Source organism: Vulpes vulpes, chromosome 12, assembly GCF_048418805.1.
Source record: "Vulpes vulpes isolate BD-2025 chromosome 12, VulVul3, whole genome shotgun sequence".
Lineage (NCBI taxonomy): Eukaryota > Metazoa > Chordata > Mammalia > Carnivora > Canidae > Vulpes > Vulpes vulpes.
The window spans coordinates 165154692-165175068 of NC_132791.1; the positions used below are offsets into that span (position 1 = coordinate 165154692).

Consider the following 20377-nt stretch of genomic DNA (forward strand, 5'->3'; position numbering starts at 1 on the left):
ACCGGGAGCCCAACGTGGGATTCGATCCCGGGACTCCAGGATCGCGCCCTGGGCCAAAGGCAGGCGCCAAACCGCTGCACCACCCAGGGATCCCCTTGCTTTTCTTTTTAATTAGCTGTACATCTCAAGTATTTCTGCCCCTCACAGGTCTTTCTGTGGACTATTTAGTCTGGGGAGTTTCATGCCCTCTATACCTGTGTGAGCCCAACACTCCCAACCAGAGAAGCCCCATCAGAGCCAGAGGGGCCACTTTGTTTTAAGTGGTGATTAACATCTTTTTATTCTCCATTCCTGATTTCAAAAATGAACACGTTCTTGTAAAAACCCTGATATTAAGAAAACTGCACTAGAGACCCAAGAGTTCTGCCGTGTAAAGCCCATCCTCAGAGGCAATCCCTGAAGACCCTTTCCCACCTCCAGATCTTTCTAAGTGTGACTGACAAAGATACACATTTACACATAAAATAAAAATAAATGAAATGGGGTATGATATGTACTATTCTATAAAGGTAAAGGTAAATCTGTCAGGGGACAAATTGTCCAAATCCATTTTTTTTTTTTTTTTTTTTTGCCAAATCCATTTTTTAAAACAAGGGACGATGTCATAAAATGTTCATAAAATGAACATTTCATTTTATTTTATTTTTAAAGATTTTATTTATTTATTCATGAAAGACACACAGAGAGAGAGGCAGAGACAGGCAGAGGGAGAAACAGGCTCCATGCAGGGAGACTGACGTGGGACTCATCCTGGGTCTCCAGGATCACACCCTGGGCTGAAGGTGGTGCTAAACCGCTGAGCCAGCCGGGCTGCCCTTGCAAGGATATTTTTATACTTGGTTTGCCATCTAGAAACGTCTGGGTTAATTTTATTTCACTCTGGTCAGGGAACTTACTTTCCATGACTTGAGTCCTTCTACATGTATGAGACTTGTTTAAGGACCCAGAATATGGTCTATATTAGAAATGTTCTGTGTGTACTTGAGAAGGAGTACATAATGCTGAGGCTGGGTGTAGTGTTCTATGAATGTCAGATCAAACTGGTTGGTAATGTTCAAGTCTTCTATATCCTTAATATTTTTCTGTCTACAAGTTTTATCAGTTGTTGAGAAAAAACTATTGACTGTAATTATAACAATGGATTTATCTATTTTTCTTTACAACTACATCAGATTCTTACTCCTTGTATTTTTTACTTCTGTTGTTAGGTATGTCAAGTGTTTAGAAGTTACTTTCCTCCATTAATGTTATGACAGAAATGCCTCTATCTCTGGTCATATTCTTTGCCATCTACATTGAAATTAATACATCATCTATCTTTTGACTAGTATTGGCATGGCGTATCTTCTCCATTCTCCTAACCAATCAGTGTCTCTTTATGTCAAGTACATGTGTTGCAGGCAGCAGATAGTCTTGCTTTCATAATTCAGTCTGGGACACTACCTTCTAGTCCTCTTGTTCAGGCCTTTTACAGTTAAGGTAACTATGACACGGCGGGGTTGAGGACTGTCATTCTGCTTTTTGTTTTTTGCCCTATGTGTTCTTTGTTCCCTTTTCCTTCTTCTGCCTTCTGTATTAATCAACTTTTTTTTTTTTATGATTGCATGCTATTCCTCTGCTTTGTTATAGTGGTTGCTTTCAGACTTATACTGTATTTCTGTAACATCATAGCCTACTGTCTTCAGGTAGAGTTTAAGAAACCTCCAACAGCACATTTCTGATCCCCTCCTTGGCCTGAATGCAATGCCATTGTTATGATAGCTTTTACTTATAGATAAGTTATAAATCCTCTAATACACTGCTGTTAAATTTTTGGCATGCCTAGTAATCATTTATTGGATACGAGACACTGAATTTCACCCTGTTGGTACTGGATCTTGATTTACCTTATAAAGAGTTATAAGAAAATAACCTTTTATGTTAGTAGTTGCTACTTCTGGTGCTATTTCTTTGCATAGATTCAGGTTTCCAACTGGAGTCATTTTCCTTCTATGTGAAGGACCTCATTGAACATTTGTTTTAGTGTGGGTCTACTGTGAAGAATTCTTTTGGTTTTTGTATTTCTGGAGATGTTTTTACTTTTTGTCTTTGTTTTTGAAGCATATTCTTGCTGGGTATTGGATTCTAGATTGACAGTTTTTCAGTCCTTCAAAAATGCTCTTCTTGTTCACATTATTTCAGTGAGAAGCCAGCAACCACTCTTGTCTGTCATCTATATGTCTTTATTTGCTGGCTGATTTTAAGAATTTCTCTTGGGGCATCTGCATGGTGCAGTGCATTAAGCATCTAGTCTCTCTCTCTCTCTCTCTCTCTCTCTTTTTTTTAAAGATATATTTATTCATGAGAGACACAGAGAAAGAGGGAGAGACGAAGGCAGAGGGAGAAACAGGCTCCCTGCAAGGAGCCTGATATGGGACTTGATCTCAGGACCCCAGGATCATGCCCTGCGCCGAAGGCAGATGCTCAACCATTGAGCCACCCAGGTGCCTCAACATCTAACTCTTGATTTTGGCTCAGGCCATGGTCTCAGGGTCATGGGATCGAGCCCCACGCTGGGGTCCGTGCTCAGCAGGGAGCCTGCTTGTCCCTCTCCTTCTGCTCTTCCCCTTGCTCTCTGTCAAATAAATAAATAAAATCTTAAGAGAAAAAAGAATTTCTCTTTGTTATGGTTTTGATCAATTTGATTAATAGGTGCCTTGGTATAATTGTACTCAGATTCCTTTTGCTTGGGATTGAGTTTCTTGTGAGTGTATATTTTTCATCAAATTTGAAACACATTTTTAACTATAATACTTTTTCTGTCCCCTCTCCTTTTCCTTGGGGAGTTTTAATTACATCTGTATTAGACTTAACATTATCTGACAGCTCACTGACACCATTTCATTTTTTAAGTTATTTTTTCTCTCAGTGTTTTCACTTTAGATAGTTTCTATTGCTTTGTCTCTGAGTCCACTAATTTTTTTCTTCCACACATTATTCTGAATGTTCAATCTGCCGATAATCTCATCCACTGTAATTCCAAATATTCATCCAAATATCCTGGTTTTCATGTCTAGAAGTTTGTGTCTTCTCCAAATCTTTCTTGCCTGTAACTTTTGGAACATATGAAATGCAGTTCAAGGGATGCCTGGGTGGCTCAGTGGTTGAGCATCTGCCTTTGGCTCAGGGCGTGATCCCGGGACCCGGGATCGAGTCCCATATATCAGGCTCCTTGTGGGAAGCCTGCTTCTCCCTCTGCCTGTGTCTCTGCCTCTCTCTGTCTCTCTGTGTGTGTCTCTCATGAATTAATAAAAAAAATTTTTTAAAAAATGCAGTTCAAACCTTGTAATGTCTGTATCTACTAATTCTAACATCTGTGTCAGTTCTGGGTGATTTTGATAGATATTTCTGCCATGGATTGTGTTTTCTTACTTTTTGACATGCCTGTTACCCCATCTTTGCTGAAAGTGGGAGCCCCTTAGCTATTAAAACTAAATAAAAAATTAAAATCATGCCCAGGGACCAGCCCCTGCGGCCGGCAGGGAGGAGCTGTAGGCTAATAAAGTTGAGAAACTGCAAAAAAAAAAAAAAAAAAAAAATTAAAATCATGTTCCATAGTTGCACTAGGCCATGACACATGATAGAACATCCCCACAAGCACAGGAAGTTCTACTGGACAGTGCTGGCTCAGAGACTCTTACCTCCTCCTCCCATGTTAATTCACAGCCAGGGTGCTTACAGAGGCTCACCTCTTGCAAAAGAGACAGGTGGGTGGCCAAGAGAACAGCGGGAACTTGGTTCGGCAGCAGCAGCAAATCTGTAAGAAAAGACCCAGATTAGTTAGTTCTGCATGGTGAAGAAGCCAGCTGGGATTCAGGCCAGCTTACCTTCCCCTTCTTCAGACTGCTGACAAGCTCCTTGTCCTGCAGGAACTTCTCCATCTCAGCCTTCACCAGCACGCGGCGCACATCCATCACCTCCTCCACAGTCAGAGCAAGGCTCTCCACAGGGTGGCTGAACTCCTAGGGACAGAAGGGTCAAGGGGTGGGTGCTCCTCGGGCCTTAAGGAATGAGGCTACTTGGGAGTCTATCCACAAGCTTCTCTCTTCTCTGAGGACTCTGGAGTCCATGGCCTCAGACTACCCAAGCCTCGCAACCTCTTAAAACACCCCATTGGGATCCCTGGGTGGCGCAGCGGTTTGGCGCCTGCCTTTGGCCCAGGGCGCGATCCTGGAGAACCAGGATCAAATCCCACATCAGGCTCCTGGTGCATGGAGCCTGCTTCTCCCTCTGCCTGTGTCTCTGCCTCTCTCTCTCTCTCTCTCTCTCTCTCTGTGACTATCATACATAAATAAAAAAATTTAAAAAAAAATTTTAAACACCCCATTCTTCAGCTCCTCTATCCCTGGGAGCCACATAGGCTTCTCATGACTTCTCTCATGGATTCCTACAATAGCAAGCAAGGTTTCTTGGGACCTGGCCCCAGCCCATGGATGACCACATCCCCTCCAGCTACCCTACCAGTGTTCACAGTGCTCTCCAGACTCCAACCTTGTCCCTCACCTGCACACAATACCACGGCCAATCAGAATCAGCCAGGGTCTCCTGCCCTACATCTTCTCTTCTTGGAACCCTTCACAAAGGTCTCTCCTCCCTGGCAGCGGAAGGCCCTAGGCACCTCCTGCCTGCATCGGCCCATCTCTAGGTGGCACGTGTCCTACCTCCACAACCGCCTACCTCTTTAGGCCACCATGGTGAGTATACCTTGTTCTGCCTTTCCCTCCATGGAGGTTAGTGTGGAGCTCGACCTCTCAAATCCAGCTCCTCTCCTAGAAAGTGGAGTTGTATTCCAGCTCCATTGAGATAACACATAAAGCCCTTAGCGCAATGCCTGACACCCCAAATTTAAAATGTTAGTTTGGGGCAGCCTGGGTGGCTCAGTGGTTTAGCACCACCTTCAGCCCAGGGCCTGATCCTGGAATCCCAGGATCGAGTCCCGCATTAGGCTCCCTGCATGGAGCCTGCTTCTCCCTCTGCCTGTGTCTCTGCCTCTCTCTCTGTGTCTCTCATGAATAAATAAACAAAGTCTTTAAAAAAAAAGAAGAAGAAGAAGAAGCAGAAGTGAGCCTTCCTCTCTCCCAGTTGCCCCTGAGTTACGTGGAGGCTCACATACACCCAAAATTCAGCTTCACCCACATTCCAGCACTATGGCCAAGGAAGGTATTGCTGCTGGAGGTGTTATGGACATTAATACTGCTTCCCAAGAAGGGCTGGGGACCACCCTCATCCACAATGGCTCAGCACGTGGAATTTGTGAAGCTGCCACAGCCTTAGACACTAGCCAAACCCATCACTGTGCACTTGTATCACTCAACTGTGATGAGCCTGCATGTTAAGTTGGTGGGGGTGCTTTGTGCTGATCACAAAGTCAACCTAAATAGGTTGATGACAATGAGAAATTAGGGAGATGGGGGGGCCTCTATAAAACTGACAGGGAAAACCCCATAAAGTGGTTGGTTGTGTGTGGTGGTTAAGGGCTAGGACAAAGAGGCTGAAGATGTCATCGAGGAATACTTCAAACACGAGAAAAGAAGTAAAAAATTTGGTTCTGGTTCCTCACCGAAGTGGAGGGGGGCGCCTTAGTTCTCCTCCTCTGAGAATGTACTTAGTGACTCAATTGTAATGAACAGATTAAAGTGGAAATAACAAGGAGTCACTTCTGAGACTTGGTGTCTCTCAGACCATGAGCCCTGGGGGAGCCTGATGCCACTTCCTAAGAACACTCAAGAGCCCTGGGGCAGTCCATGTGAGAAGCCACATTCCAGTGTAACCCCCAAGGAGGCCTGAGCCACCTCTGGATTCCTGACCCTCAAACTGTGAGATAATAAAAATTTGTTTTTTGCACTTTTAAGTTTTGGGATAATTTTTAACGCAGCAATAGCTAACACATGATTTAGTGGGAATATCATTACTAATACTGCCTTACATTTACATAGCACTTTTCAAAGCATTTTAACATCTGTTCTCATTTGAGCCTCTTGACAAAGGAAAGGGCGAGGATACCACCAGTGACCTCCAGATGCCCTGTGTTCACCAGGCCCTGCACCACTGTCATCCCTTTGATGACATCATACCCCAAGGCTCAGATCCAATACCAGCAGCTGTCAGCCCTTCACAATTCCACTTCAGACAACAAAACTCACAGCTGAGGAAGGTAAGCAGTGCAGGAGAAGAGTCGAGATCTTGGCCCTATAAGGTGCTCTGTCACAGCTCACTGCCTTCAGATGCAGAGCTCCAGCTTCTCATCGGCCTTAACCCTCAGAGACAGAAGCAAGAACTTCCCATGCCCGCTGTCCCCTTAGGAAGGTCCTGTTTTGACTGGGGGCTGCAGTGTTCAGAAGGCCCAAAAGGTAACAGCACCACTGCCCCAGATTTGGTGGCTCTAGAGCAGACCTAGCCACACTGTCTAAAGGAGTTGCCCCAATCCTGCTAGGCCTTGTCCCGGGGAGATGTCCCATCCAGTCACCATGGACAACAAGGCCTCTGTCACTCACCAGCCACAGGTGATTGGTGTCTGGGGCCGCAGAAGCTGCTGGCTTGTCCTCTGCTGAGTCTAGGTCACTGGGTGGTAGGGAGCTGGGGTCAGGCTGGGCTTGGACTCTCACAGGGAAGGAACCTGAGGCAAGAGCACAGAAGCCCTATGAAGACAACCCAGCAGAAACTGTGGTGTGGGAGGGCTGTGCCCAGGAGTGATGGAAAGGCTGGCCCGGCAGTGGGGAAGCAGGACAGGTAGACAGCATGTCAACCACACAAGGGGCAGGTATGTGCGGTGGGCCCCATATTTGATCCCTGTTAATGGGCCAATGCTGGGAGTCCCATAGCAGCCAACAGTGAAAGCAGATGGTGCCTGTCTCCCAGAAAGACTGCATCCTTCTTAAGAATCACTCAGTGCCCTTCAGCAGAAAGGGACGGAGGAGAAAGAGGCAGATTCATTTCCACCACAGGGGATTTGAGTCCTAAGGAGAGTTGTAGGGGGACAGTGAGGTATGGAACTGGCCTGGCCTGGTCTGGACCTCTTCACTCCAGAGAGTGAGTCAGCTACTGAATGGGACCTCGCTGAAAGTGGCAAGAAAGCATGGCTCAAGGTAGCCCTGAGGGCAGATAGGGTGGCCTGGCCATGTCTGATAGGAAGTGGTAGGGGAGGGGGCAGATGACAACCCCATGTCCTGTCAGCACCTGGGGAGCACAGCCCTTACAGCAGTGGGACTAATGCATGCCATATGGCCAGTTGTTTTGACCTTTGTGCTGAACAACAGGGAAAGCAGCTGATGACAAGTCAGGTTCTAGAGTGGTAAGTGCTGCATAGTCCATCTGGTTCATTGCAGACATGTTTTAATTGACAGGGAAAAAAAAAACACTAGAAAGATCTGTCAATCACCTTACCCATCCATCTATTTGTTTATCCACCTGCTTATCCACCCATCATCCAACCAGCCATCTACTCATCATCTATCTATTCATCCATCCATCCATCCACCCATCACCCATATGACATCCACCCATATCCATCCATCAGTCATCTGTCCTTCTATCATTCATCTATCCACCCATAATCCATCTACAATCCACCTATCCATCCATTCATCTATCCTTCTATCATCCATCCACCTTCCATCCATCTATACACCCATCATCCGTCAATCCATCCTCCATCTGCTCATTTTTCTTTTCATATCCAATATATTAATAGTAATTATCTCTGAATACTAGAATCTGAAGTTTTTAAAAAGTATTTTACAAAAATGTGGATTACTAATTTAATATTTTAAAGTGTAAAAAGTGGAGGATGCTGGGGATCCCTGGGTGGCTCAGTGGTTTAGCCCCTGCCTTTGGCCCAGGGCGCGGTCCTGGAGACCCGGGATTGAGTCCCGCGTCGGGCTCCCGGCATGGAGCCTGCTTCTCTGTCTTCCTGTGTCTCTGCCTATCTCTCTCTCTCTCTCTCTGTGTCTATCATGAATAAATAAATAAATCTTTTAAAAAAAAAAAAGTGGAGGATGCCTGCCTGAGGCAATAAGATAAGTCTGGGTTTGACCTTTAAATATCCTTCGTGCAGACGTGAGCTCCCTGTGCCCTCTGGGAGCTACCTGCTCAGGAAGACAGGACATGGTGCCCACACATGACACAATCAAAAGAGGAGGGGGTGAGAGGCATCACTTGCCTTGTTCCTGGGTGCTTGGCCTCCAGGAATGCACACTGCCTGCACGGGGCCTGGATGATTCCAACCCTCCTTGGGGCTGAGTGGCTGGTTGCAGGCTAGAGGCCACTTCACTCCGTAGCTGGACCAGGTCATGCTCTGAGAAAGAGCGGTCCCGTTTCAGTGTCACCTCCCCACACGGAGATTCTTCCTCCTGTGGACACACCAGACTCAGCCCTGATCACCCGGCATGCCAGCACCTCCTGTCTGTCCCTAAACTGGCAGGGGGCTGCTGCTGGGCGCAGACACCATGGGGCCATCCTCTACTCACTGCCCAGCCTGACTATCCTCTAGACAGTGGAAGGCAAGGACCTCAAAAACCAAACCCTTCCCTGAGGCCTGTGGAAAGTCCTAGAGATGACAGGTCTGGTGTCAGGTGCAGCCCACTGAGATAGCTACCACCCCTGGTTTCCCTGGGCTCTAAGGGCAGTGATGACATGATTGGGGGGGGTGGGGATCACACTGAGACACATTGGCTTTTCACATAAGCCAAGGGGCTGCTTAGCTTCCCAAGTCCAATGATGGAGCATGTACATTCCAGCCCTTTTTGTGCTATGGGAATAGGTGGCCCAAGGTCACTGTTACAGTCACCTGTCTGAGCCACCAAATGGGGAAGTGTTCCCAAGTCCCACCATGTTTGGTCTCAGGGCAGACCCAGCCCCACAGCAGGACACCAGCTCCAAAGAAGAGTGCTGCCCTCAGCCCTGAGCAGTGGATGTCCACAGCTGAATGCTACACACTGGCTTTACTCAGCCCTTCTCACTTGCCCCTCCTCCTCCTCCCTGGCCTCTTTCCAGGAACCCATGGGCTCTGACCTCAGATGTGTTCATCTCCTCCATCTCAGCCAAGGTGGGTGCCTTGAGCAAGACCCGGGGCCGTGGGCGCTGACTGTTGTTCCCGGCATCCGTGATGGACAGGTTGATGCAGGAAGTGGATTTGGAATCCCCAGAACAGGCATTGAGGATGCAGGGCAGAGAGCCAAACCCTGGTGGAGGCAGAGAGGTGGGGCAGGACAGGAAAGTGAGGAGGTGGGGACAGAGCAGGAAGGGAGAAGTGATGGAGGGAAGATGGGCGGGGGGAGGGGTTCTATGCTCACCCCGGCCACCCCAGCATTGGCCTCCCACTGGGCGCAGCCTCCGCTCCTGCTTGATCTCCTCCAGGATCTTCTCATGCAGGGTCCTCTGCTTTTGAGGTAGGGGGCGAAGCCTTCTCTCTGAGACCTGGAGGGAGTATGGCAGCTCCAGGAAGGAAGGGCAGTGGGGCTGTGCCATGGACACACTGGAGTGGGGAGGAACCCTGCTGGCACAGCCAGGCCTATCAGGAGCTGGCACACTAGGGGGCAGACTAGAAGGTGACCTGTGTACTCCCGGGGCCCCCAGGTCTATCTCAGAATCTACCTTCCAGCCACCTCCACTGGTAGAGATGCCACTCTGCCCTTGGGGAGGGAAGGCCAAAAGTGGGGGCCCCACATAGCTGGTACCTGTTTCAGTGGAGGGCGGGAGCGGATGAAGTCCAGGATGAGTTCATGGGCATCCTTCTTCACCCTGGGAGGAATGTCTCCATCGACCTGTAGGGGAGGATGGGAGGCAGCCAAGGCTGAGGGCAGGAGCTGGGCTAGTCCTCACACCATCCTTCCCTGCAGGGGCTGCATGGCAGGGACAAGGCAGCTATGACACAACCACTAGCTTCCCTACATCTCAGGTCCTTCCTGTGGAAATGAAGGTCAGTGACACCCCTCTCACTCACTTGTTCTAAGAACGAAATGAACTCACACATTTAACATTTGCAAAGTGAAGCCAGTACACAGAAGGCCTATGTGAGCATAAAATGAGACAATCCCACAATTTCAGCTCCTGCTACTGGTCCTCCAGAATCCTCCACACATCTCTTCTGCCTGCCCTTGTCACACTGCATCCCTGATGTCACACCACGTCCCTGGTGTCACACCCCACCCTTCATGTCACACCACATCCCTGATGTCATGCTGCATCCCTGGTGTCACACTGCATCCCTCATGTCACACTCCATTCTTGGTGTCACACCATGTCCCTCATGTCATACCATGTCCTTCATGTCACACTGTGTCAAGTGAGCCAGGTGAATCAGGGCCATATCTGCCTGTGCACATCTGAAAACCCAGCTCAGTGGCCAAACACAGAGTGGGGGCTCCAGAACCACCGGTGAGCAGAAGGCACGGAGGCAGGCTCCTCCCCCTACCAGCTCACCATGACCTTGCGTAGCTTGTAGTTCCTGGCACGGATGTCCTGCATCAGCATCTCGAAAGGGGTAAGCTGGAACTCGGTGGGCAAGGGGTTAAATTCCTGCTCCTGAACTTTCTTGAGCTTCACTCCATGGCGGAGCTCCCTCATGAGCTGGACCCAGAGTCGGGCCTGGGCCCCCAAGAAGACAAAAAAGGCCCTTAGACCCAGCAGGGTTCCCAAAGGCCCTGGCACAAACCCCAGATTGGGGGGCTGCACCCTGTGTCCCAGGTTAGGAGAGAAGCCATGTCTTACCCAGTCTGTGTGTCCTAGGTTGTCAAGCTCTGCCAGGGGCTTCTCTGCTTGCAGCTCATCCTCCCGGAGCTTCTGCAACATCTGTTGGTCCAGGAGAAGGTAAGAGAATGGGAGTCATGGGGAAATGGGTCCCTGCTGGTCTGTCCATCTGGGGACATTTCCCCAACACATTGGCTACTATTCCACCAGCTAAAAAGGGATGAGTGGGAATTTCTGGCCAAGGCTTGGGCTCAGAAAGATCTAAGGAAACAACTCCATTAGTCTTGGAACCATGTGGGATACTTTGTGTCCCATCAAGTATCTGGCAGCTCCTCCTGGTCGAGGGCAGGGGTGAGAGCGTGACACCCACCTAGCACCCATACGGAACCTCCTGTACCCTTCTCTCAGATGACTTACACAACCCAGAGAAGGGATACAGGGGGAAGCCCTCTGTCATCTGTGAAGAGCTCCCAGTCTTTCTTCAGACCCAGCTCTCCAGGTGCTTCCTCAGGAATACCTCAGCCTCTTTGCCCAGGGCACATGCACACCCACCCTCTTAGAATACCCATGCTTGCTTCTTGACACATGATCCCCGTGGCAGTTTTACATTTATCTGCTTCTCTGATTATTGTCTGGACTACTGGCTCCATGAAGCCAGAACCACGTATATGTTTGTTTTTTTCTCACTTGAGTACTCCTGGCTTCTAGCACAACATGACAGATGCTAGGTCTCAAACAATGGTTGAATGAATGAATAAATGAATGAATGCATGGGTGGGTGGATGGGTAGATGGATGAGTTACACAGCAAGTCCTGGGAAACAGACACAGGTTTGTATTTCTTGAAGGAGAGAAAATGCTGTCATCATGGTGAGGGCCAAAGGAGAACACCAAGGATTGTTAGGTAACTGTTCTTTGCTGAGAATTTGGGAAGAGGCTGCTAGATTCATTGCCTTTATTGTCCTGGATCATGACAGCAGCTGGAGACTCTGTTCCCATCAAGTCCCCTACCCTGGAGAAGCATCTAACCTTTAGCACACAGCTCCCACTTCACCACCTCCCCCCACCCCCATGACCTAGGACAGAACCGGTTACCCTGGTTTCACCCCAAGTTACTTGCTAAACTGCTTTGGGATGCTCTAGAAAATGCTGCCAAGTCTTGGAGCAGCACATGGGGTGTGATCTGGCTGATTCTAAAAATAGACCTGTGTGTGATCTGGCAGTTCCTGTGGGCAAAGGGCATGAAGGGTGGGTCTCTCACCCCTCCTGGAGTTTCTATACCTGTCCCTGAGCACGGTGTCTCTTCCTAAAATGCCAGCCCAGAAGTGTGTCGCTGACAGACCCTCTTCTCACTCCCTGTCACTACCCATTCCCTGGACATCTCCTGGGTCAATTACTTGGAAGTCTAGAATGGTTTGCTCCTGCTAAAGAAAGAGCTTCCATTGTCTGGATAAGGAATTGATCTCAGTAACAGAACAGATGACTTCAGAGCAAGAAAAACAAAAGAATTAAGACCATCCACTAATTAGAACATTAGAAGAACATCTCCAAGATGCCAAGAAGTGGGAAGGGGAAACAAGGAGTGGGCAGAGCAACCACACCCCCCTTGGGGCTGTAGATGAGGGCTCAATGGCTCAAGCAGTGTCACTGACTTATCCTGTGCTGGGTCACAGGCTCCATCAATCAGAACAATCCTGAGAGTCTACTCAGACCCACAGGTTCAGGGAAGCTGGTCAGGGTAGAACCAGGGACTAGCATCAGGCAATTCCAAAAAACACCTTCTTCCATTTAACCAAGAATGGGTGAAGCAGATTCCCTGGCCCTCTACAAAGTCTGCATTTTGTCATCTGTGGCTGCGGATGGGAGGCAGAAGTCCCTGTTCCAAGACCCCTTGCTTCAAGGAAGTATGCCAGCCCCCTCCAAGGGAGAAGATGGGAGATTGAAGAAAGACTTCCAGCTAGTAATTCTGGGACCATGAAGAGACAGGACAGCCCTGGGAAGACTGCAGTCTGCCTATACTAACTCGCACTTGGGGCAAGGGACACCTTTCAGAACCTGTCTTTGCTTATCTGTAAAAAGAGTGGTGGAGCGCTCCTGTCACTGCATTTCCTACTTCCCCAAAACTCCAAGCACAGTGAGAACCTGTGGGCATGGACCTACAGCAAGGAGCCTTTAGCTCCTGTGTCCAGAAGGAACCAGTGGGGAGAGGACACCCAGGCCTTGCTGGAGATGTAAACATGGGGACCTGGGGGGTCCTGGGGCCAAGAGGCTGAGAGCCTGTAACTTAATGTCCATGAACTTCAGCTCCTTCCTGGGCAAATGGGCTAAGAAGTAGGCTCAGGGTTAAGGTAAAACCTGCAAAGCATTTGGAGCAGTGCCCACAAAGAGTGCAGACAGCAAGCCTAGGCTACTCCCAGTCCTGAGCTGAGGATTTCCACTTCCTATTGGAGACAGAGGTACCAGCACATGGGGAAGTGGGGGGATGGGGCAGGACAGATGCCAAGTCCTCTTTACCTGTGGTCCCTCCCACCTGCTCATACCACACCCAGCGCCCTGCTCCCCTTCCACAGGCTCCACCTGGCCCATGCCTGCCCTACTTGGCCTCCAGGGAGCCCTCAATGTACTCACCGCCCCCCCCTGCACATCCCTGTGCACTCACCTCCTTGGCCTCACGGACCCTGGCGAGGAAGGCCCGCAGCTCCAGCGTCTCCACAAAGAGCGCCCGGCACACCGCCTGGTAGTGGGCCTGGGCACCACGGGGGTCTGTCAGGCGTGCCGCACACAGCCGCATGGCCTGGGCAAAGGTGCGCACGGCACGGGGGCCACCGTCGGCCTCTTCTTCCTCCTCCGGGCCCCCATAGCCCTCATCGGCAGCTCCACAGCTGCTGTCCTCACAGTCATTGTTGGCCATGAGGTCGATGAGCTGCTCCAGCTGTGGGCTGAGCTCTCGCTCCTCACTGTCGTCCAGACCCCAGTCCAGTGCGCGGTAGATGGCAAAACCCAGTGACTGCACCATCTGCGGGACCAGGAGCCAGGGTCATGGGTGGGTAGGGAGTAGCCTGCAAAGGATCCAGGCCGGAGAGGGACAGCAGCCCCACCAATTACAAGAGAACTTCCTGGGGATCCCTGGGTGGCTCAGCGGTTTAGCGCCTGCCTTTGGCCCAGGGTGTGATCCTGGAGACCCAGGATCCAGTCCCACATTGGGCTCCCTGCATGGAGCCTGCTTCTCCCTCTGCCTGTGTCTCTGTCTCTGTCTCTATCTCTCTCTCTCTCTGTGTGTGTATCTCTCATGAATAAATAAATAAAATCTTAAAAAAAAAAAAAAACAACAAAACAAGAGAACTTCCTGAGATGAAAGTACAGCACACAGCTTCTGTCCGATGGCAACAGCTTGCTCCCTATCCAGAGGGTATATACTGTGAGCCAACCAAACACATCACAGAATGCACATGATGCTCCCTAAACAGCACAGCCACTGTGGAAAACAGCTCAGCAAGTTCTTATGGTCAAACATGGTTTTTCCACATGAAGTGGTAAACTCCTCTCCCAGATATCTAACCAAGAAAAAGGAAAGACATACATCCCACCCATGACTTTTCCTGGAATGCCCACAGGACAAACCTGACATGTCCAAATGTCTTCAACTGGTAGATGATAAACAAAGGTGACCCATCCTTACAGTGGGATACCAGGCAGCAGTACGAAGGATCAAACCGCATGCACTCATCTTACACACACAGTGAACACAGAGTGATGAAGCCAAAGTCTCCTTGCTGCATGTTTCCATTTATACAAAACTCTAGGCAAGATAAGTCTAAGCTATAGCCATGAAAGGCAGATCAGTGGTTCCAAGCCAAGGGTTGAGATAGAGATTGGAAGCTCACTGAATATAAAGCATACCCCAATAAATGTGATTTCAAAGGACAGTCAACTGAATTAAACATTAGCTTTTAAAGTAACAGAATTGTTTATTTTAAGTCAGAGGAGAAAGACTAGCATGCTGGAATTGTTAGCTACACATGATAAAGTACAGACACTTGAACTAAAAAAATGACATTCTCTCACTTAAAAATATTTTAAACTCCATGTACATTCAATGTATGTAAATTTAACCCGAAAAAGAAGAAAAAAAGTGATTGCACCTAAGTGGGGGCAGGGAGCAGGTGGCGCTACCCAGGGACAAGTCTAACGGTAGCTGTTGGTACCCAGCCAGGTGTGAGGTCCACTATGCTGTTGTTTATTTTACATAGGCTTGAAGTTCTCCATTATTATTTCTTTTAAAAGTATATTAGCCACGTTAAAAAAACCTTTGAGTTTTGTGAGAGAGAGACCTTTTAACTCAGCATTTTCTCAATTTTACTTGGTAGAAACCACTAGTTTCATGGACTACCATTAACTGGGAATCTGTGTTCTCTAGAGGACATCTGCAAAATACTGCCACTCCACTCATTATCTGTTCACCTGCCATCTGCACCTGACATTCCCTCACAGCAATACAGTCCTGGAAAGGTCCGATCTGCTCACACAGGGAAGAGCCATGTGCAGCTGAACACAGAGGAAATATGGATAACTCCCTAGGATCTGCTTCCAGTTTGCTTGGCTTTCATATTTTGACATTTCCCCTTTATGACAATGATACAAAATGACAATAGCACGCCTCATCTCATTAACTACTCGGACCCTTTTGCTGCTTAAGTATAGGACAACCCAAGAGATAACTTCTGGTTTGCAGGTAGAGGAGGAAGGCACCGAACCTCAGGTTACCTGACCACAGCTAGCAGCTGGCAGAGCTGGACTTGGGACTCCAGTCTGCCCGCAGTCTGTGCTCTAAGCCTATTGCAAGGTGGGAGGCTGCTTTGTGGCAAACGGAGCCACGCCCTCACCTTCCACCCCCAAGTCCGCCCAGCCTGGTGGATCTTGGAAGGCCTCTGGCCTCTCCTCTCATTTCCTACATTGCCACCACTTGAAGCCTTGTATGTAAAAAAAAAACAACCCCGGGGTGGGGATGGGGGGGCTAGCCTGAGCAGAGCTGAAAGACAATATGGAGAAAATCAGTGTTAAGCAGGGCATAGGCACAAGACAGCCTTCTCTATCTTGCAGAAATGCTTGAGCCTGGAGGGGCCACACGGGCAGAGGGGTGGACCTGCTTACAAAGAGCAAGGACTCCAATAGAGCAATGTTCCAGCCTAAAGTCAACAAAACCCCAGTCCACCCTTGGAGGCGGTTTTATCTCTGCTTTAGGCAGGCAAGGGTCACAACCCCAAATCATGAGTCAGAGGGCACAAGGCCAATGCTGGGTGGAGTCCCCTGGGGCAGTAGGATTTCCAGAGAGGACCTACATGGCCATCAGGACTGCTGGGCTGGCAAGAACCATGGTTCACACAAATTCCCAGTGAATTCTTCCCTGGCCTAGAGGTAGATGCCAGGAAGGAGATGGTGGGAGCAATCATGCCCCCTCTTTACTCCACAGGCCCTGCTGACCCAGGGGCAGCTCTGTCCTGGTCTCTCCATTGGAGGCTGCACGTGGAACAGGGCAGACAGGCCATGCAGGAAACCCCCTGCTCTAGCCCATCACAGAGCAGCACCCAAACCCACCCGTGCCTCTCCCTTTCTTCTGGTAGCTGGCCTGAACTAGCACCACAACAGTTAAAGGGTTAACTCCAACATGAGCCTCTTATCTGATAACTGCACCGTTAAAAGCTTCTCTGTGCTCCAGCAGACACTGGAAACTCTCCCTGAAAGGCAAAGAGCCTGTTCTTTCCCATAAGGAAAAATCTGGGCAGCCAGCCAGAGTCTCAGAACCTCCAACCCCTCCCTGCCCATAGTGTTGCAAGAACTGAGCAGCCTGCAAACTGAAAGCCTCACAGAGAGAAGCAGCTGAAGCTGCAGGATAGTTTTACAGTTTTAGCTAGGTGCCAGTAGCAAGAATCTAGGTTAATATGACAAGTGGCCTCCTGCCATAGTTCCTGGGGTGAGGCTCTCAGGTTAATTTGTGGGGGCCTCCGAGCACAAGGGTCCAGATTGGACCCCCCACACAAAGTTCCTTATAAATACTTTCAAAATTGATAACAGGAGGGATCCCTGGGTGGCGCAGCGGTTTGGTGCCTGCCTTTGGCCCAGGGCACGATCCTAGAGACCCGGGATCGAATCCCACGTCAGGCTCCCGGTGCATGGAGCCTGCTTCTCCCTCTGCCTGTGTCTCTGCCTCTCTCTCTCTCTCTCTCTGTGTGTGTGTGACTATCATAAATAAATTTTAAAAATATTTTAAAAAATTGATAACAGGTCTCCTTTGGAGTGGTAGATGGTAGATGCATATTCCACTCTGGGCAAGAGGGACAGCCCTGGGAGCACTGTCTGAAAGGCAAGGGAATGTTCCCGGGCTTTGGGTAAACAAAAGTATCCAGAATACTCTCAGTGGGCAAAGGAAGGCAGGACAGAAATGGAGAGGAGTCTTGAAAACATTTTTTTTTCCTGAAGTGAATTACAGAAAGCAACCTAGAGCAACAGTACCACTTCATAGAGCTCTGGACAGTCATAGGCAGTATGCTGCTGGGAAGGGTGTCTTATCATCAACATTATTAACTGCCAGCATGTAGTAATAAGGAAAAGCACGAAAACTCTGGGATGATTTTATTATTGTTTTAAAATTCTCCACAACAGGGATCCCTGGGTGGCTCAGTGGTTTAGCGCCTGCCTTTGGCCCTGGGGCGCGATCCTGGAGACCCGGGGTCAAGTCCCAAGTCAGGCTCCCCACATGGAGCCTGCTTCTCCTTCTGCCTGTGTCTCTGCCTCTCTCTATGTCTATCATGAATAAACAAATAAAATCTTTAAAAAAAATTTTTAAAAATAGGGATCCCTGGGTGGCGCAGCGGTTTGGCGCCTGCCTTTGGCCCAGGGCACGATCCTGGAGACCCGGGATCGAATCCCACGTCAGGCTCCCGGTGCATGGAGCCTGCTTCTCCCTCTACCTGTGTCTCTGCCTCTCTCTCTCTCTGTGACTATCATAAATAAATAAAAAAATTTTTTTTTTAAATTAAAAAAATAAAATAAAATAAAATTCTCCACAACAGACTATATGGCCTTTTTTGGTCTGTGACCACCCTGCTACTCTGGTGTAACACTATGTTTGATATATAAATACATATTTGCATAAACCTTTCTTAAAGGCAGTGGAATGATAAACATTAAATTCAGAACAAATTCCTGGGGGCAGGTAGATGGGACAGGGAGACATTGGTGAGATTTTAATTGTGGGTGGGATGGGGGTTCCTGGACATTGGTCACAAGCTGGTTTTCCTGTTTGGCCCCCCAGACCCACCCTCTGACTGACACTGTGTGCACAGCAGGCCAACCCAACAGACCACATCACCTGTGCTCCCTCCCTCTGCTCAGTGGGAGACAATGCCAGGAGCTTGGGGGTGGAAGGGGAGAGTGAGGTGGGGTCCCGTCACCCCCGCCCCCGCTTCAGGCCCTCCAGGGCATGTCAGATTCTACACCACCCCAGTGGGCATCCTCACCTGCCCACTCTCTTCATCACGTCCCTTCAAAGAAGCCCTTAGAGTATTTTATCTGTGTCCTACCACGTGGAAACAATTATGTAACTTTGCATGCTTTTTAATTTACATTATATGATATATGTTAATTTTAATGTGTATTAAGTAAATTTAAAAATTATTTTAAAGGTACCTGGGCTTCTGAGCTGGCTGGTGACAACACCATCATTGTGGACTCTGCAAGAGGAGATAACAGGCAGTCAAGACATGCCTCAGCATCCCCAGGCCCTGATGAATAGGGCCACCCACCCACCTTCCCTCTAAGGAACACAGAGTGTAGCCCCCAGAGGCTCCAGTGGAACACCAGAAAGCTTAAGCCAAGCTGCCAGTCATTTGGGTAGATACTTGAGGATCCATCTTTGGGCTGGACATCAAGGTACAGTGGCCAGGAGAGTGATACAGCCCCTGCCCACACCCCACATACCAGTCACACCCCAAAGTGACCCCTCAGAGTGGAGCAGCCAACAGGGTCCCCTGGGGAAGCATGGTTGGTGCTAGAGTGAGGAGGGAATGAGGAGAAAGCAGGTCAGTTAAGTCTTGTTTGATGAAAGACCTCATGCTCTAAAATTCACAATCTGAACCCATGTGCCCCCAAATCACAGCAGAGTCAAATGAGAGACCCGGGAAATAACAGATTTTGCTCTGGAGTTCCTAAGAGCTGAGTGGAGTCAGCATCTGGCCACCATCTGTAGACTGGGAGATCTGCCCCCAAACTGTCGGTGCCTCCATCAGACAGTCAGAGTCTCTGGGTTGAATATACATTAGGCACTATGCATTTTATCATGTTTATTATTAAACAGGGCACTGAATTAACATGTTTATAAGTGCTCACTCATTGTAACCCATATACCACGTAGGAGATAGGTGGTTTTGTTACCCATTTCACAGATGAAGAAAGAGGCTCAGAAAGGTAAGCTTTTCTAATTTGCCCCAAAGTATCACAGCTAGTAAGTGGTGGTGCCAGATGAGGCCATACCATGGAACCCTAAAATCTGCTTCAGCTGCTCCCTCACACCACCCCCGGGGTCTCCCAAGATGCCAGGCTGGATGAGACACAGAAAACCCACCTACTTCTACAGCCTTCCTTGAATTAAGCATCTAAGTAGAACCTGTGCTAAGGGGTGAACCTGAGTTGCCTTCTTTTTGGAATGAGGTAGGGCATAAAAAAAAAACATAAACCATGAAATCTCTGCTAAGTGAACCTGCTAACTCTGCAAATATTTTCAAAATGCCATTAAGAGCTAGGGAGATTGCCAAAGATAAAGGGAGTTTGTGTTGGGCTGATCCATTAAAATAATGGAAAACAATCTACTCCCAACATAAGGGAAGTTGAAAGTGAGCAGCAAGCAGTATACTGTGGCCCATGTTTGGGCATTCAATGCAAGTCCATAGCTGTGACTAGATCAAGACAATGGAAAGTGGAAGAAATCAGACTCAGAACAAAGATACTCCCTGGAAGCAGCCAGTGTCCTGAGTTATCCTGAGGACCAAGAAAGGGAGGGAGTCAGACAGCCTCTCAATACCCTTTACATACTAAGCACCGCACAGTCCTCTGGTCAACAGGAAGCCTTCTGGTTGGAATAATTTTAACGCATATGTCCCTGGTTTAAACAGTCTATATGTTAACAAAAATAAGTGTTTGTTAATCTACCTATATTTCAAGTTGCAAGGACTTGGGAGTCTTTGGGTTTTGAGGAGCAAGCTACCCCTTAAGGGCGGAGATTGTGCCCAGCTCTTTGCTACAAAAGTAATACATGACTTATAATGGGTTCAATCCACAATGACCTTATGCAGGTTGGTACGACTCCCTCTTCACAGGCAAAGAAACCGAGGCTCAGGCAGTGCAGAATGTCACACAAAACCATTGAGCCAATAAATGACAGAGGCGGAGCCCCCAGCAAGCAATGCCAGACCCCAAAGTGCAGAGTCCTAACTTGAGCTACAGTAACTTTGTTGCCAGGATGGTCACACAGGATTATGCAAACGACCTTCTGCTTTTTTAAAACAGTTTTAGGGGATCCTAGGGTGGGTCAGCGGTTTGGCGCCTGCCTTGGGCCCAGGGCGTGACCCTGGGGACCCGGGATCGAGTTCTGCATCCGG

At 48.7% G+C, this 20377-nt stretch overlaps 1 protein-coding gene and 1 pseudogene across 1 annotated transcript in view; one reads left to right on the forward strand and one right to left on the reverse strand.

Annotated features, from left to right (window-relative positions):
* Nucleotides 1–20377, reverse strand: part of SPIRE2 (spire type actin nucleation factor 2) — a 33288-nt gene that overhangs the window by 2862 nt on the left and 10049 nt on the right. Inside the window, exons 2-12 of the mRNA XM_026004868.2 lie at nt 18411–18454; nt 13384–13740; nt 10747–10827; nt 10459–10623; nt 9714–9800; nt 9330–9453; nt 9049–9218; nt 8198–8387; nt 6534–6655; nt 3867–4001; nt 3729–3796 (exon numbers count right to left, since the gene is read on the reverse strand). Of these exons, the coding sequence (XP_025860653.2) occupies nt 3729–3796; nt 3867–4001; nt 6534–6655; nt 8198–8387; nt 9049–9218; nt 9330–9453; nt 9714–9800; nt 10459–10623; nt 10747–10827; nt 13384–13740; nt 18411–18454 (1543 nt within the window). The remainder of the gene's footprint in view (nt 1–3728; nt 3797–3866; nt 4002–6533; nt 6656–8197; nt 8388–9048; nt 9219–9329; nt 9454–9713; nt 9801–10458; nt 10624–10746; nt 10828–13383; nt 13741–18410; nt 18455–20377) is intronic.
* LOC140594814 (small ribosomal subunit protein eS12-like) lies at nt 5145–5622 on the forward strand (annotated as a pseudogene).